This window comes from Varroa jacobsoni, unplaced genomic scaffold, assembly GCF_002532875.2.
Source record: "Varroa jacobsoni isolate VJ856 unplaced genomic scaffold, vjacob_1.0 contig00491, whole genome shotgun sequence".
Taxonomy (NCBI): Eukaryota; Metazoa; Arthropoda; class Arachnida; order Mesostigmata; family Varroidae; genus Varroa; species Varroa jacobsoni.
In genome coordinates this window covers 27,557-44,587 of record NW_019214475.1, presented here as the reverse complement: position 1 = coordinate 44,587, position 17,031 = coordinate 27,557, and the positions used below count along the sequence as shown (strand labels likewise).

At 40.1% G+C, this 17,031-nt stretch overlaps 1 protein-coding gene and 2 long non-coding RNA genes across 3 annotated transcripts in view; 2 read left to right on the top strand and 1 right to left on the bottom strand.

The window, feature by feature from the left end:
• Nucleotides 1–8,217: 8,217 nt before the first annotated feature.
• Nucleotides 8,218–10,299, top strand: LOC147752013 (uncharacterized). The gene is made up of 2 exons (XR_015315261.1): nucleotides 8,218–9,087; nucleotides 9,551–10,299. It is a non-coding gene; the product is annotated as an uncharacterized LOC147752013 (long non-coding RNA).
• Nucleotides 9,435–16,868, bottom strand: LOC111271286 (uncharacterized). The gene is made up of 3 exons (XR_002686787.1): nucleotides 15,692–16,868; nucleotides 10,305–12,480; nucleotides 9,435–9,751 (listed from the first exon to the last, which is right to left on the bottom strand). It is a non-coding gene; the product is annotated as an uncharacterized LOC111271286 (long non-coding RNA).
• Nucleotides 16,450–17,031, top strand: part of LOC111271287 (dual serine/threonine and tyrosine protein kinase) — a gene marked incomplete at its 3' end in the record, with an annotated part of 28,014 nt that continues 27,432 nt past the window's right edge. The window contains 1 exon segment of the mRNA XM_086972855.1: nucleotides 16,450–16,531. Within this exon segment, the coding sequence (XP_086828981.1) occupies nucleotides 16,489–16,531 (43 nt within the window).

The following is a 17,031-nucleotide window of genomic DNA, read 5'->3' as shown; positions in this document are numbered from 1 at the left end:
GATCCCGAGACCGCTTCGATAGAAGAGGGTATGGAAAAGAACAGATTGCATTGCTTGTACAGAAGAAGTATTGTTTGGACTGACTATGAAGATCGTGTGCTGCTACGATGCATTGAATGGCCAGTGGCCGCTACGTACAGCGACGAGAATCAAGCGAATAGAAGGGGCGATATTTGCGCGTTCTGACAATAGACCGCACTCCCGAATCAGACAGGAACACGATTCGCTTGTAAGCAGCGGTCGGTCGACGAAAATCGAGATGAGAAAAAGGGAAGGGCTCAGGCAGGGATTTGGAACCTCCAAATGTAAAGGTGTGTTGACTAGAGGAACGGAGTTACATGGTTTAGTATTGCTTATTGTTCCCATGAGGACGTGTTTGTTTCACCGCTACAACGTGAGAGTCTGGTTAAACCAGCGTTCCAAGGGACGAAAAAAACGGAAGTGATTGGTACAGTGAAGAGGAAGCATTTGCATCGAAACAAAATCGCTTTGCTCTGAATGAGATGGTAACGGAATAAATGCCTCAGGCAATGACTGCTGGACAATTAAATTGGTTGCTCTGCCAGATCGTACATTTTACTGAGTCATGTATTTTCTAATAATGCAGAATTAACATGGTTTGATAGGGTTAGATCCATCTGAAAGTTCTCCATCTATTTCTTAAGCGGTAAGCCGTAACACGGTTTCAGTCACGTTGTCACAGTATTTTACAGATTGCGACCCGTATTTATGTGCATTCTAATTAGACTACACATTTCTATATGGCCTGAAGTAAACGAAGAAGGGGAATGACATTTATCTATGTTTGCATATACATTTATATATATTTGTCTAGGGGAAAAATTGTTTTCAATTAAGATAAGTTTGAATCCTTTAATTTTCTACATCACGCCCATATCCGCAACAGAAGTCCGCCATCGCACAGCAATGTAATTTCAAAACGAATTTCCAGCTAAGCTTCGTATTTCTAAATATAAAAAAAAATAAATCTCCTGAGATTAATAGGAGAAGTCAAAGGCATCTCTTCAACGTGTGATACATACCGCGCTACAGCTTAGAAAGGATAACGATAGAAAGAAAGAATGTCTATATTCTGAATTTTCCCCGGTCTATAAACTTCCGCATTTTGCACACCTACTTACTTCCATTGTTACACTTCACAAATGATCCTGATAATTGTCCGCTCTATCAGCTTTCTCAGCAAAAAGCAGATATTGTCGATGCTTCGTATACACTGTAGGAAATAAACTCTAACATAAATTCTATGTGACCTCTTGTCTGCCATATTTCTAATCATGAATGGCTGCAAGAGGTGGCAAAACAAACTGCGGTTCTCTGGCCTTTCTGCCGTTTGATTCGAGTTGTCATGTTATCTTTGAGCGCAGCTTGGAGGCACCCGTATCAAACGTAGGATGTCGGCATCTTTGTAGTAAGGTAGTCAGCTCGTAATCGTTTACTTATGCGGCCGACTTACCCCTATAGTCAACCTCAGAATACCCCTTTGCCTTACTGTGTTTATTGTGCGCCTGCCAACATGTGCCCAGAGTTAAAGAGAAGACAACTCTGGACTTTGATCACAAGGCTTAACTTATTTGTATTAGTTGCATTGCTCGAAACATTGCCAATTACTTGGGACACGGCTGGAGAGTGTTCCCGTTCCATAATTAGGGGTCAAGCAGCGGGCTACCAGCAGCAGCCTGGCAACCACCTCTTTGGTCCTAGGAAAGAAGCGACTTGACGGATAAGCATGCGAGGACGGCATTAAGTCGGCGCGAAAAGCCACACTAGTCGACCTATATTGCGGATCTTGCAGGCTCGAAGCCAGAACTGTATGCACGGCCGCTGTAAGCCCTACTACTGTACCATCTGACACCCCACAAGCTAGACCTACCAGAAAGGGAGCAGTCCTAGCAGCATTGCAGTAGTCTAAGGAGTTCGCTTTGATACGAGCTACGTATACATGCGATAACGAGTGAGCTTGCGAGAGCGGAAGGAGGAGACCCACCTTCCAAAGGGGTACCACCCCCTACAAGATCTTCCTTCCTTGTCAATTCTTGCCGTCGCCTAGTTATTACTGCCTACTGGTTCATACAACATCCACCGGTGTAATGTATTTGCACGTACGAAATGCTAGAGCGGATCGAAAGGCTTGCACACCTCGTTTAGTTGGTCATGTTGGGAAAGCAAGGACCAGCAAGTCAAAGCTTGCTGCCAATACCCTGTGAACAAGAACATTATATTCTTGCTGAAGGTTGAAGAAGTTGCCCGCCGCTGTTAGGCAGTAGTTGCTGTCGGGGCGTCTATGCTGCCGTCAAAAAGGTAGGCGGCGGGGCCATACATCTAGATGGCCCCTTTTGATGATATGGCATAAGATGGGGCCGAGAAAGCAGAGTAGTCTGCGGTATGTAACTAGACGGAGAAATCGACGAAAATTGTAGAGGAAATCAACAAACTTTCACTTTGGTTAAGAGTCGATAGATAGATAGATAGAGTAGAAGAGTCGATAGATGCAATTACCAACCTGGAAAGGGGACCGTACCTAGACCTATGTAGAGATCGGATTGACGAGATTTACCTTATATCTCGTTGCAGACCGGTAGCGGATAGTTGCTTGCAAACAATTAGCGAATATGTGTAATGATGAAGCAGTACCGCTGTAGCGACTCATACAGAACTTCGAGGCTTTCAATATTGTGTTAGATGGTAGTTTTTTGGAAACGATGACGGAGCAAAGAGCTCTTGGAAGAAAGTGGCCCGGGTTTCTTTGATCCAACATACTACTACTAATTGGATCTCGAATCTAAAGTAGAAATATCGAAATTTCCCGAATTACACAATTCACAATAGAGAGTTGCCTTTAACACTAGCAGGTGCTACGCAGGCATAGACTTTTCCAATTGAAGTGGTTTTTAGACCTCGACAGTGAGTCCAATGCCAGTATGGTTGGCCACTCATTTGTTTTCTGTTAATCAACCATGATGTCAAACGTTTATGTACCGCCTCGCATTTTTGTCATTATATTACTGTTGCTATTTCCATCGGCATATGAGATAATTATGTACATTGAAGCTACAATATCAAATAAGGTAGAATAAAAACATATGAGATATAAACGATTTATCTACTTTAGTTACTCTTCGCTCGTTTTTTAATATCGTCTGATTGAACCAGTATCTTTTATTTTATATAGCCTACAATCATACATTTGTACGATTTTTTTTTTATTTTTTCACAAATGTCGTTTAAAGATAAACACTCCAAAAGATAACCACGTGCAAAACTCGTCTCGTCATATATATTTGCAGATAGTACTTGGCATCAATAGGACCCCTTGCTCGATGCTCACTGAACCTGCAAACATAACCGAACATACATTGTCTTCTTTTTTTTTTTACGTACTGAATGCATACTCACTCACTCACTCAAGCTATGTAAACATTGGTGATATAAACGTCCATTCGAAGATGTGACTCAGATGCAAGGCATGATACAACTCCAGGCCGCTATAATGGTACCAAAAAAGTTTCATGTCCAATAGCATTGCTTCGAATCGGTGGCTTATGACATGAGATTAAGTGTATTTTTTTAACCTAGATTGCTTTACGTGACCCTAGGTTTAATAGCTAGCATTTAGCAGTGCACAGTCATAGAGACCCTGCCTAGGAAAATTTTGATTTGGTTCCATATTAGGCCCATACTGTGAGACAAATAGTGTCAATTAAATCCCACCTGAAGGTTAACGCGTAGTGCCGTATACATGAGTCTGTGAGTTTAGCTCATATCAGCCTATTAAGCGCGCTCCAGCCGCAGACTTCTATTTGCCGTTTCAATCCAATAAATAAGCTTAACTACTAAATCGATGGACGTTAATTTTTCGGACGACATTTCATGTTCAGTGCAAATCCTTTCGCGCAATAAATTTCCACCCTTACTAAGAGTTGGAACTACGTTTTTCTAAGTTATGGATTGCAAGGTTTTCTAAGTTATGCAATTGAAAAACGTTTTCTAGCTCGAATGTTCCGGGAAAGCTTTTGACTGTGACGCCATTTTCTTTCACACGTTTTCGGGGGCTAGTGATGCAAATAATCCACATTCGAGGTGACTCACCGCTTTTAGAAGGATCCTTACTGGGTACGTGCTAGTAGGTGGCGCTTTCGACTTCAGTTTTGATCGAGAGCACTGTCATCTATCTGCCAATCTAGCGGTAAATGAAAATAGAGAAAAACAGACATAACCGTCGACCCCTACAAGACATATTAATTCCACATATCTTTGTATACTATATGATAGTAAACTGTCCAGATTCATGAAAAATTTGGTAAATTACTATTGTATGTAATTATCCACTGAGAAGCATATAAGTTTCCTAGGATAAACCAATTGCCACCAATAGAGTAATTGGTGTAAGAGAAAACATAGTTTATGTGTAAGTCGCTATTGCTGTGTGATACCAAGATTGAACCTTAAATCAGAAAAAAGTTCGCTAAAATCATAATTCTAATGATAATTGTTATTATTATTATCGTTAGAATTATGACGACGCGTTTATCTTATTTCCTTACACTTTGGAGGATCAAATAAATAAACGGATGTATAAACAAACACATAATAATATACAAAAATAATACAATTAATATAATAGCTAGAATATATTTATACAACAGCTTGGATAAGGGTAAGCAGCAATAACTAGCCGTTTTTTTCCTACACCATTGACGGTGCCTGCATATTATGTCTTATCTTAATATTTTAGTGGTTGTCCTTGTGCACGTTTGCGCTTGGCGTGACGTCCTTTTTTTCAACCTAAACCATGACAATCTTATATAGTGTTTACGTAGGCGACCGTGTCTTCCTCTTTAATTCTGTGCTTCCACCCTCGTTTTTAGTTTTGGTACTCCAGTACAAAATCATTCCCTGGTGCTTTCTTATTTTAAATTTTGCTATTAGTTTCTTCTTATACCATCCCTTTTAGTCACTCACTTTCTAGTCTTGTCCTATCCGATGCCTTTGTTGTCCTTTCGGTCACCGAGAGCGCGACCGCCGATGTCTCTTTTGGTGGGAGAGTACCTGGACATTCATCCGAACGACCTTTGAGTTTCCAACGTGCCCAGCTGGTATCATCGTTGCGCAAGCGCTGACATGAGTCGTGACATAGCCACCGGCCGCGGCTGCAGCCGTCAACGGTGATGTGCTCCAGCCAGCTCCATTTTCGGTCGTGTTACTGCACAGCGTTCTAACTCCCAATCTTCGCGCGTCCTCCATGTAGCAACTCCCATAGCCATTGTTACCGCCACGGTTTCTTAATCACCTCTGCAGACGCTCGGCAACGGAAGATGACTACTTGCTTCACTTCTCTTCTTTCATCCTTAGCGGTGCATTGTTGCTCTCATACAGCCTGCGCTTCTCGAAATGCTATACAATGGTACTACTACAGACATCGGTATAATAGGGTATCTATGTATCGAAATATGTCCTTATCGTTTTTTCGCTTTCTGCGCGGTCCCACGATGAAACTCTATTTCTTTCCGTGAGCCTGGTATAAGACGCTACACAGCGACATGGCACGATGCTATGTGGCGGCGATATCTGCTGGACACATAGCCATCTAATCGGGCATCGGCCGGATATCCTCTGCTAATGTGCTTAAATAACGTCGTGACCCACTCGGCCCGCTAGCTTTCTTTATCCCTCTTCAGCCCATTCGAGACGTAGAACCGTTACCGTCTACTATTTCGTTATGGCTCATTAAGGAGAAAAAGTTCGGGGAAAAACCGAACGCAGAGAGGAACTCTAATATTCTATACAATTGGCGCTGCGGCTTAAGCAACGCAGTGTCCAAGACATGACAAAGTCTTCTCTTAGATTTAAATGTCGACGATAAATGATACCGTGAACTAAGGGAAATCGAGTAGATTTTTACTAAATAATACCATTATGCCCTGTACAGCTTAAAGCTTTATTACGGCATTATACTTGTTAGCAGTGTCTGAATTACCTTATTTAGCTCATGTATATCAAGCCTGCGTTATAGACGTTGATTACTATAGTCAAAGAACGGACCAAAAGATCAACCGACGCTACATTGTTAAACCTGCTAGCTAACCTTTTCCTAGTAAGGGTAACCTTTTCCTACTACTGGTTTTCCTTGAGATCTCTAGCAGTTTTTTACTCGCACGTTCATCAGACTATTTAGATGAGTGCTATATTTGCACAGTGTTTAACCTTTTCAAGAGACTGACCGACATTCGTTTGAAGCAAATCGCCAATAGAAACATCTCAAATAATCACATGAATATTAGGATACGTACGTACATTCTACGAGTTTAGCAGAAACCATTAATTTGAGATAGGCTACATCTAAAGCCGGTTTGAGGCAAGCACTCTACTGGGAGACATTGATACATTACTAAAGTTACAACTTTGATTGCTATTCAGCCGGATGCACAAAGTTTGGACTCGTTACGAACACGAAATAATTAATTAAATAGGGTACACTGTAGACTAAAATAAAAAGTATTTTCGAGAAGTTTTGGTGATCAATCTCGTCTAATTACGTTAGCGTCCACATTGTGGTTGTGAAAGATTTTTTTCATGTTTTTATATAATTTTTTTTTTAGGAGAAAATCGCATTACATATAAGTTACTTGCTCTCGTTATTTGATTACATATGTCCGTTTACGCTGTATATAGGAACTTGATCAAAATGAAGAAAAATACGGCAGAGGATTGGCATTTATTTTATTTATAGTTGTGGACAGAAAGATTGACTTTAACATTTTTCGGCATATAATTCATTTACTTGGAATTACCGAAGGACAACCTATGATAGCCCAGTAATAATTTAACCAAATTTAGTTTTTTCTAAGTACGGATGGAGGGTCGCATTAATTGCCCCAGTCGTTTGCAAGTTTTGTCCATGAACTTTATAAAAGGGCTTTCAACTAAAACTAGTTAGCCTAAAATGCGATCGCTCTTTGTCACTTTTTTTTTAATTTAAATAAAATATTTCGATGAAGTAACGGTACATCCTTTATGTAAATATTACGAACGATACGTTTTTTAAGTGATGCTATGTCTGGGACAAGTATATCATACAGTGTCTATGAATCTTAGATCGGAACGGCACGCTGATCACGGAAAAATCTTAGCCTAATTTTTTCATTGTCAATCCAATAGGTACAAATTAATATATAGATATATACCTTAAATTAAGTTTTTTCTTAATTAATTAAATTCAAACCTTCTTGTATGTTTTAAAAACCGCACCACATTCGATTGCAATAGGATAAGCAATCAAATATGGCACGCTTTTTGCGAACACAGCACTTTCCCATATACAAGTTGCTGAAAGCTTTCAAGTTAAGCCTTTGTTTCTCCGCGGTGCGCAAATATCTAGTTTTCGAGAACGACACAAAGTGTGCCTATGCCTAGATTCGAACCGCACAGATACGTTATCCACTAAGTTATCACGGGGACCCTTTGGAAATTTGAAAGCAATTAATTCAGCAATCGATACTTCTGCATTTCATAAATTACGTTAAAATCACACAGCTTACTTCAACACCTATAAATAAGAATGACATCTTATGAACAAAACCTTGTACTAAAATGTCTAAGCTTTCGACATATACTCGACAGCAATCCAATTTAACATTGGCACATGCCTAAATTCCGTAACATTATCCGTATTAGAAATTAATTAAACCATATTGGTTATAGAAATAGCATAGCTTAATCTTGACGATGATCTTACTGTTTTCAGCGAATTCCGCCCTGAAAATAGTGTTTTATTGGAATTAAAGGTGATAAATTGTATTTACTCATAAACGTGACTTTGAAAAAACTGAAATACGTTTTTCGCATTTTATATCGGGTACTTCGTCATCACGTCAAGCGAGCTGTGCTTACGCCCGGGTTCGAACCTGCGCCACCACTTATCTTTTCCCTTAGAAGATAACACGGGCAGTGCAAGGTGATAAGCAGTGCTCATGATCGGTAAAGAAACAGAAGTGCCTACTTAGCGTCTATGGGTAGTGCGAAATGGGTCCGCGCAGTATTGTTGCAGGAACTCTAACGTAAAGTTAATTCCTGTTACAAAATTTCGCTGTTTTTTTTTTTAAAATAAACATCAGACATTTCCACATATCGCCTAATTATTATAATCTGGTTTTATAACATTCAGATGTTTTTGCGAGCGATACTACTGAGCGATTATTAACAGTACAAAACTGCTCTGAGTAAGCCGCTCACACACGTGTACGTATATTCGATTGATCGATTTACGTCGTAGCCCGACAGTTAGTTGATGGCCCATAAGCAATTTTTGTTACAGGTGAAAAAGCACCTGAAGTCTAGCATCGCGTCGAAGAGGTAGTTGTCTCAATCAGGGGCTCTTTCCGTATGTGTATGTAGATCTATTTGCTTTGTACGGCCAACATGCAATGAACCTTGCCGGTATGATGGCTAGGCATTCAAGCATTCTAAACCTTCTTCATATTCGTAAACTGTCTAGACTCATATAGTTGTTTCTTATTTTCCAAACCTGACCAAGTGGAAACCGGTGTCGACCACACCGTCTAGGTCTATTTGTGCGCGACTGATAATGTGGGTCATTCATATTCCCCAAACTAGCCGTAAGTTTGGCGCTAATGGTAATCTATCAGCCAGCGCAAAAAAAAGGGGCAAAGGTAGAGAGCAATCGAAGGGCGAAATCCGCTGGTTGGTGCAGTGGTAGGCGAGCAAAAGGCGTAGAAGAGAAAAGGAAACGGGGGGAATCGAGGGTAAGTGGATATATTGTCGAAAGTGTGCGTAGCAAGCCGTTTTGCGGTAAATCAGAAATCGCCAAGTCGAGCCCTTGGCAAGACGTGACTCCTTAGCGGATAAGCGGACACAGGTAAAAGTGCAACGAACCGGTTATGAAGGGAAACCCTAAGAAGCTGAGCATCAGCCAACACCTAGAAAACACCGGTTGCACTCCGTGAACGAATACCTGTAGTGGATTACAGAAAAATCACCTAAACTCGGAAGACTTACAAAGCTGCGTAAAAGAAAACGTGCATTCTGTACTTGGGTCAGGTAACATGAAAGGTGAAAAGCTGCTTGTATAATAAACTGGATTAATTTTCTCACTACGTCGAATTATTTGATATTGTTATCGTTTTATTAGTATCAGGGATATTAAGAATAAGAAATTCCTGTCCTTTGCAAATAAATCTATTTTTCAACTGCATCTCTCGTTGATTTCCTTTTGACGGCAAATCATCAAACGCATAGAGCGCAGCCTTGTAGGACTGCACTAGTTTGACAGGCACCCGGTACAATGAGATTTTTTTAAAAAATAAAAAAAAGAAGTTCTTTAAAATAGAACGCAACGCAACGTTATTCAAATTCGCTAAGCTATTTATACTAGAACCCATAATGAAAACAATGTTAAATGTAAATGATCCTCACTTTGCCGCTTGCCTTATCTGCTTTCTTAGCCATTTTTTTATTTCATTATTAAAACAAACTATCGATCTCACAGTGAAATCGTTTAGCGTTTCGTTTCTAGGTCGAAGATGCTGACCTCATCTTATTTCACAATAGAAGGCCAGCGTCCTACTGGTGCGCACCTCTTCGTTCTCTTGCTTGCTGTTTAGCAGAGGCGGCTGTACCAAACTGTTTTGCAGGCTCAGCTCTCGGCCAGCCTAGGCCAGCCGTCGCATCGTCATCAAAGGCGCTGGTGTGGCAGAAAAACAGAAGTAGGAAAGAACTGAAAAAAGAAGAATTGAGATGAAATTTTCATTGTTAGTTTGAGCGTACCTTCAGCGAGTACTGTATGGTCGGCTTCTTTTTTGGAGACTCTCAATGTCCACTAGTCTCCCCGTTCTCAATCGCACCTCCATCTGTGCTTGAAGCGGTAGACTGTTGGCGGGCCTCCTTTTCGTTTTTTTTACTTCACCTGCGCCCCCCGAAGTAGCCTTTTCATGATTTTGGAAATCACAAAAATAAGTTTCCAAGCGGAGTTTGACCAACGTTAAACAGTCGGTACTATTCACGTCACATACAGTTATTTATAACTACCTACCTTTGGTACGCTTCTTCTATTGAATGAAGACATGTAAACAATATGACCGCTACTTGTTGATACAGCAGAAAATGCTTTATTCACTTGTTAATTGAAAAGTTAAGTAATTAATAAACCGAAAATAAAGATCAATTTCCTCTGTCTTTTTGGTCGAAAAAAGATGACTGAAGGTTCACAGCTGGAACTCTATTGGTATTTAGCTGGCAATCGTCTCCAATCATACTTTAGTTAATCCTACCTGGTGTTTAGGCTATTCGCCATTTAGACTCCAGCTTAAAGGATGCATAGGGTATTATGATGCTTAATAAATCCTTATGCACAGAATGCTTGCACCAGTTGTTCTCTATATCTTCGAATGTTTTTCAGATTACTCTTGTATTGAGCAGTGAATTGTGTGTATTTACACAAGAAATCTCTGGTCAGTGGCTCCCTGCTGATCTGTGAAGTTCAACGCCAGCAAGCAAACGTAGGATGCACGTCCAATCCCGTTTATCCTTTTTGGCCCTGTAAGATCCCGCATTTCTACTTTCTGTTCAAACAAACGTCCTCTGGCTTTACGCCAGCTGTCCCGACGTCGACGCAGCCTATCGAGATTTGCGACACCCATGATCCTGGCCTCGTTCGCTCAGGGGAGTTGCGAAGGCCATGTGCCGTTGTCGCCAACTTTCACTGGTCCAAACATTCGATATATATGAATGTCTATGTGTGTGTTGTGGACGACACCGTCAACGACGCCGAAGTTACTGTACAGGCAAACACATTGTAACACTCGCACTGCTGAAAGACATATTCTGTGGGCGTCCTTTGTACATACACACCAAGTTCGTTTGTATATTTCAGATCACCCTTACAGATCACTGAACGCGTACACGAGACGTCGCATTGTGGGCCACGTTAACTGATGCATGATATGTACTCTAAAAATGCCAATCGAAAGATTCATGTTGCTTGTTTTCATTAAACTATTTTAGAATTAGTGCTACGCGGTCTTCTCATTGTTCATAACGAAGCAATCTATTTGCAACCGTTAACTTGCCACATCACATATAATTGGATATCTTCAAATGATAGGACCGATGAGATGTTCAAACGTCCGCTTTGAATCACTTGGAAACTGCGCTATTATATCAATGTGCCGAAATCATGTATTTGATAGGTAATTTGCTACCAACTGCATGATTTCTTAAGAAGAGTTATAATAGAGACAGTATATGAGGCGAAGACCATGTCAGATACAAGTAATAGTGTACTTAATCTGCGTCCATTTCTTATAACGCTATTTAAATCAAAGTACCCCTCTCACCGTGGCTGCTGTTCTCATTAGCTTACCGTACGTTTTCCGTTATTTGCTTATGTATAGCAAGAACGATTAGCACCAATACCCGCATGCGCAATGGAGCCCGAGCATGCTCTGTACAGTCAACGTAACGCCGAACGTTTTGAGTAGATTTCGCAGTGTTATAAAGTGGGTCGGCTCACAGTTCTATGCAAGTCAAAGGTTTCAACTTTTACGAATAATAGAACCTGCCATTTATCATACTCAGATTTTGGCAGGAAATTTTAAAGTCGTTGCAATTTTTCTATAGCTCTTTACTCTAACGTTTGTTTCTAGTTAATTATTATTCGTACTCAAGTCGCTTGGTAACTAGAGCTGGTGATCGCAGTACGCAATTTAGACGAACGTTTTTTTGCTACGAGAATCCGTGAACTTCGGCAATTACACACAAATGTATGTGTAGCTAGCTCATTTCATCGCGTAATAAGGCGGATGAATAAATTTTCATAAGCAGAGTTTACAGTACGTCTAGTGCAAAATCTATTCGCAATTTCGAAATCGGGCATTGTGTTTTCGACATAGTTGGAGATTTTTTACTACTGCGGACATTCCTCTCAGCAAGTTGTACTCTATTAAATGCCATTCAATAATATTGGAGTTTTTTTTTTTATTATGGCTCTTATAAACACGTGACGATTATAAATTAATGCTACGATAAAGTGTTTTCACGTAAACAAATTGGCCACTGCGTATGAAAAAGATGGCGCGCAGTCGTTAAGCCAGCCTAGTTAGCTCTCTTAGCTTCTCCTACGATGATTTGTCTTTGATGTCCGAAAGCTTCCGATCATCATCGCACCAGTTATGTTGTCAAATAACTTCACAGATTTAAGTATGAATCATCAGGCAGACCTTCGTCATGTCCATGTTGCTCTTAGGTAAATGGGCAGTTGTCACCAATGTTACCAACACCGTCGTAATCAAAAGTCTCCTGTATCTCCTGTCTTCAACTACCGCGCAATTATCTTGACAGCCGATGCCATCATGATCGAAATCCTTACAGCATCGCCACATGCCTCTTTTCATGCAACATTTGACCAGGACTCGTGTTAATATCTGCTGAACTGCTCGTGTTAATAAACTGAAAAAGTGATTTATTAGTGTTATTATTAAGTTGATTTCTCCTCTTAACTAACATTTATAAACTTGGTATTAATGAATATTCATTAATTAGAACAACGATACTTAGTTAACATCAATAATGCTACGATTCAAGTAATCCTCCACTTCTTCCATTCGCTGTAGCATCACTCGATATCAAAGCAACACCACGGAAACTTCTTCCATAGACATAACTAGGATATCACTAAACTGTCACCCAAAGACTTCACCAGGCTAGAAAACCGCAATGAAAAGAGAAAAAATAATCAAACATAAAATTCACATCGAGTTTTTTTTTGCTTTGCCTTTAAAAAACAAAAGAGTTTGTCTAGGATATCCGAAATGTGGATCCATAAACCGAAGTTATAAACGCTACTAGCAAAGAACCCTGCCTTGCCCGCTCGGCTGATAATAATAGACATACCGTGTTCTCGCAACGTTTTTCAATGTTCCAAAATGACAAGGGCGTTAAGTCATTTAAGAAATTCTATAATACCTTCAGTAGAACTCAAATAGAAATAGAAAATAATTATCAGTGTTACTAAATGAAGAGCTGGTGAACGTACATTAAATCAAACGAGATCACCACATACATTCTATCGTAAGTTTGTTTTGTCTGCTACTATGAAGAGCCAATGAATAAGTTTTCTTAAATTTTCTAGGAAGTTCGACGCAGATCCTAAATAATTGTTTAATTAAGAACTCGATCAGATTCAGTGAAGTACGTAATCGTTTGAACGAGATCAGGCGAATGTGTTGAGTCGCCGGCTTTAGAAATTGTAACTAATGGTAACTTTTTTTTGCAAACTTTTGCTGATGAACTTTTTCTTTTATCCCTAGTCATTGGTTGATAGCGAAGTACTCCAGGATTTCTTTCAATTGGCTAATTCTCTTCTTCTGTCGTTGTCATATCATTGGTTCTTATGAATTCGTTAGTTATACCACTAAGCGGAAGCAGTTCTGCATTTGATTAATTATGCGCTTGGCACCGGATAATACTATGGTTATTCGGTATACCTCATTGCTAATACGATCGATCATGTCAAATTTTCTCACCACAATCTAAGATTTTTCTTTGGAAATAATAGTAAGAAAAGATTTCCTTTTGCCGCGTTAGCGGTTGTTCCCCGAAGACTGATGACTGTTCTTGCCACCCTGTACCAAAGGATTTACCATTACGTTGTCAAATGTGATGTTATCCAGCGCAAACATTGTTTTAGACGATCGTCTGAAGTTCCACTGAACATATTAACTAATACCTAGTGCCTAACTAGTACCTAGTTTGACAGGAGCCTTCTTTAAGATATTTCACAATAATTCTTTTGTTTAAGTGCTTTGAATGAGTAGCTCAAGTGGTTTGAATAAAATTTCGCTTTGATGTTGTCCTTTCCCAAACGTATTTTTGTCAGAGAGGCCGTTGTTGGCAGGATCCGCACTCTAAAAATCGTTTTCAACGGGGACAAATAATAGAAAAAGCAGACTTCCTTTAATATCTACACACGAACAATCTGACATATAAACATTTAAATACCAGTCACACTGTAAAGATTATTAGATTAATCAATTCGATGAGGAATTGACGTCTGACATCGTGGAAAACACGTTTCTTGAACAGGTACAAAAGCCAGAATTGCGAATACCCGTCTCACGAATAACGGCTTGTTCAGGACAGTTGGTATCCTGATCCAGACACACATTTCCGGGTCAGGGGGAACATCGGGGGGTTCAAGTACAGGAAAATTCAAATTTTTTAACGCGGGACTTGACCATCCTATAGAATTGGCAGCAATTCAATCTAGTACACAGATTTACGAATAAGCAAATCTGTGAACTCGAACAAATATCTAATTAACGATACCCAAAGCTATATCGAAGACTTTATTAAGAAGGCCAAGAGTATTCTATTAATTTGCCAATCAAGCCAAACGTACTTCTGAAGTTGCAATGGAAATTAAAGATCTCTTTAAGTCTCATCTCAGTTCAAACCACGCACTATGTTTGAGTACAAGCCGAAGACATCAAAAAGGAACATATGAGTCCAGTGCTGTTGAGCTGTTTAGACGCAAAAACTTCACAGCGGGAAGTACTCTCGTTCCCTAGCAAATTCCCTTCTTTCTGTTGTCTTTGTTTGTTTGATAATATTTGGAGCTGTTTGATAGGAATGGAAACTTATGGCAAATCTACATGACGAGTAGTGTGGTACTAGATTTTTACTATTTTTTTCTTCCACAAGCAACGCGTCTAGGATATACTTATGCGCATATACTTGATTACCTCTACTGTGGCACATCTTCCACTTCAGCGAAGACCTGTTTAACCCAAATATAAAAGAATCAACCATACGTGCTTGTTTATTTAATCTAAGACTTCGTTGTCCAAGGAAGCTTATTAATATGCGTATCAAATGGCACGTGCAGCATGCTTCTTCCTTAGCGATAATGTTCTTCTTTGAAGGATCTTTGTTTCCTGCGTCGTTCCTATTTTTTGGCTTCATATTGTTTATGCTTAGAGCCCTTTGGCGATATTTTTGAATTTGTGCCGATAGCTATAGCTTATAGAAAAAAAAAAGCTTCGTTTAGTTTGTGGTTGAATAAGTTAGGAAAATGCCTATTAGGTTTTTTAACGCTTAACATTTTTCTTAAACCTAAGAGAAGTCAACGTGCAAATTCTCTCCCGTTCCAATGTCAAACAGATTACCCCACGGTAGGCTAGGAAATGTGCCACTTCATCAATGAACTATGTGTTACCTTCTAAATAGCTCTTTCCAAAAAAATCATGCCAAATTGGAATCATGAAAACACACAGTATGCCACAATTACACTTGTGTATACTTATGTATTTAGCCATAAAATCAATGTCCTATCCCAGTAGCCCTAGTCTCCATGTTTCGAGTTTTGCACCTGGGATCGCCGTTCCATCAGACAGCTGGCTAGCTTCCAGCATAAAACGAACAGCGTGTCCGGGCTCGAATTTGAACCTAAACCACGTGTTCATTACGAAGTTATTACGGGGACCCACGTACTCACCTAGTTTCGAGCAACTATTGCCAATGTGTGGCAGCACGATGGGCATCACGCCTTATTCCAACGCTGTTATGCTACTGCACTTGAGAGTAAGAAAATTGTTATTGTTGTCGCTTTTCTATTAATACGGCTTACTTCAAGGACAGTGTGCCCAAGAGATCATCTTACCTATTTATCTTCTCTATCGTGTCACAGTAATTTCTTCCAGAGCACGCGCTTAATGACGTTACCAGATGGTGACAGTTTTAGGCAATGATAAGACCCGAATTAAAACACTGCGCTAAATAGCCATTGATGCTACTTAGATCTACACCTTCGTAGGTGACTGTTACAAAACGTGAACACATAGTAGAATGAACAAAATATCGCTTAATTAATCGTCCTTACATTATGATTAATATTATATCATGCCCTCTAAGTCGGTTAGCTGGCGAAGGAGTTTCGATTGACCTTTGTCATCCCTTTCAGGCGTCAGTGCTTCGCTGGTCACAGCTGTCGCGATCGCTGCATAACACGCCAACCTGTATATGTATAGCACCTGTTTGCAACATATGTTCGATATGCGCTGTCTATCATTAGTCTGTCTGGCTCGTACCGCTATTACTGATGGCTAACTACGGCAACGGTAGCTCGCTACTGCTGTAAACAACCTGTTTCAATAACGAGCTACGCCGCCCGCGCTGTCGTCTGCTATCCCCATCCACTAGTCCGTGTGTCGAACGATCAGCTGAGAAAGTTGAATTTTTTTTTTCGATTGGCTGCCTGGTGGATGTTGGTGCAATTGTATTTTCGTGGGCTCCTTTGGCTCCCTGTGGATGCGTGTCAGATGTGTACATTTCTTGCCTTCGTGTACAGCCCGTCGGAGAGACTTATCTCTAAAAAGGACAAAGTTTAGCTGAACTATTCTTTATCGGGCGAAGATACTTGTTGTTCCAACAACCAACAATAGGTGTTCCAACAAGACGATGTACGAAGGACATATTCTGGATGTTGACAGCATGCGGCCTCGTGAGTGTTCGATATCATTCATTTGCTTATTATATAATAATAAGTGGCAGTAGTAATGATGACAACTATGAAAGAAGAACACCATCAGCCCGAAGCTGTAGACAACAGCGCCGATACTCCTTTAACTGGATAAATATCATCAAAAAAAACTCAATGTTATAATAATAGTTAACCTATAATTTGTTGTTCACATGTAAATATGTTGAGCGTTTGTTGATTCATCGGACACCTGACAAAAGAGCTTCATGCATCTATCTGTCAAGCAACCACATCTTCAATAAACCTGGCGGGCTCAAATGAAACGTTCAATATGCACACAGCAAATTGTCATTATTTTTGTAAGATCCCTAATATCTTCTTAAACGTTTACCCGGCTGGCTACCATGAGTTAATTTGAAATACTTTTTCAATTAGTTCCGAATCCAGGCGGAGAAGTGTGTGGGGTTCAGGTTTTGCTGGTCGAGGGTCCGACAAGATTAGTGTTGTAGTCCAGATTTCTT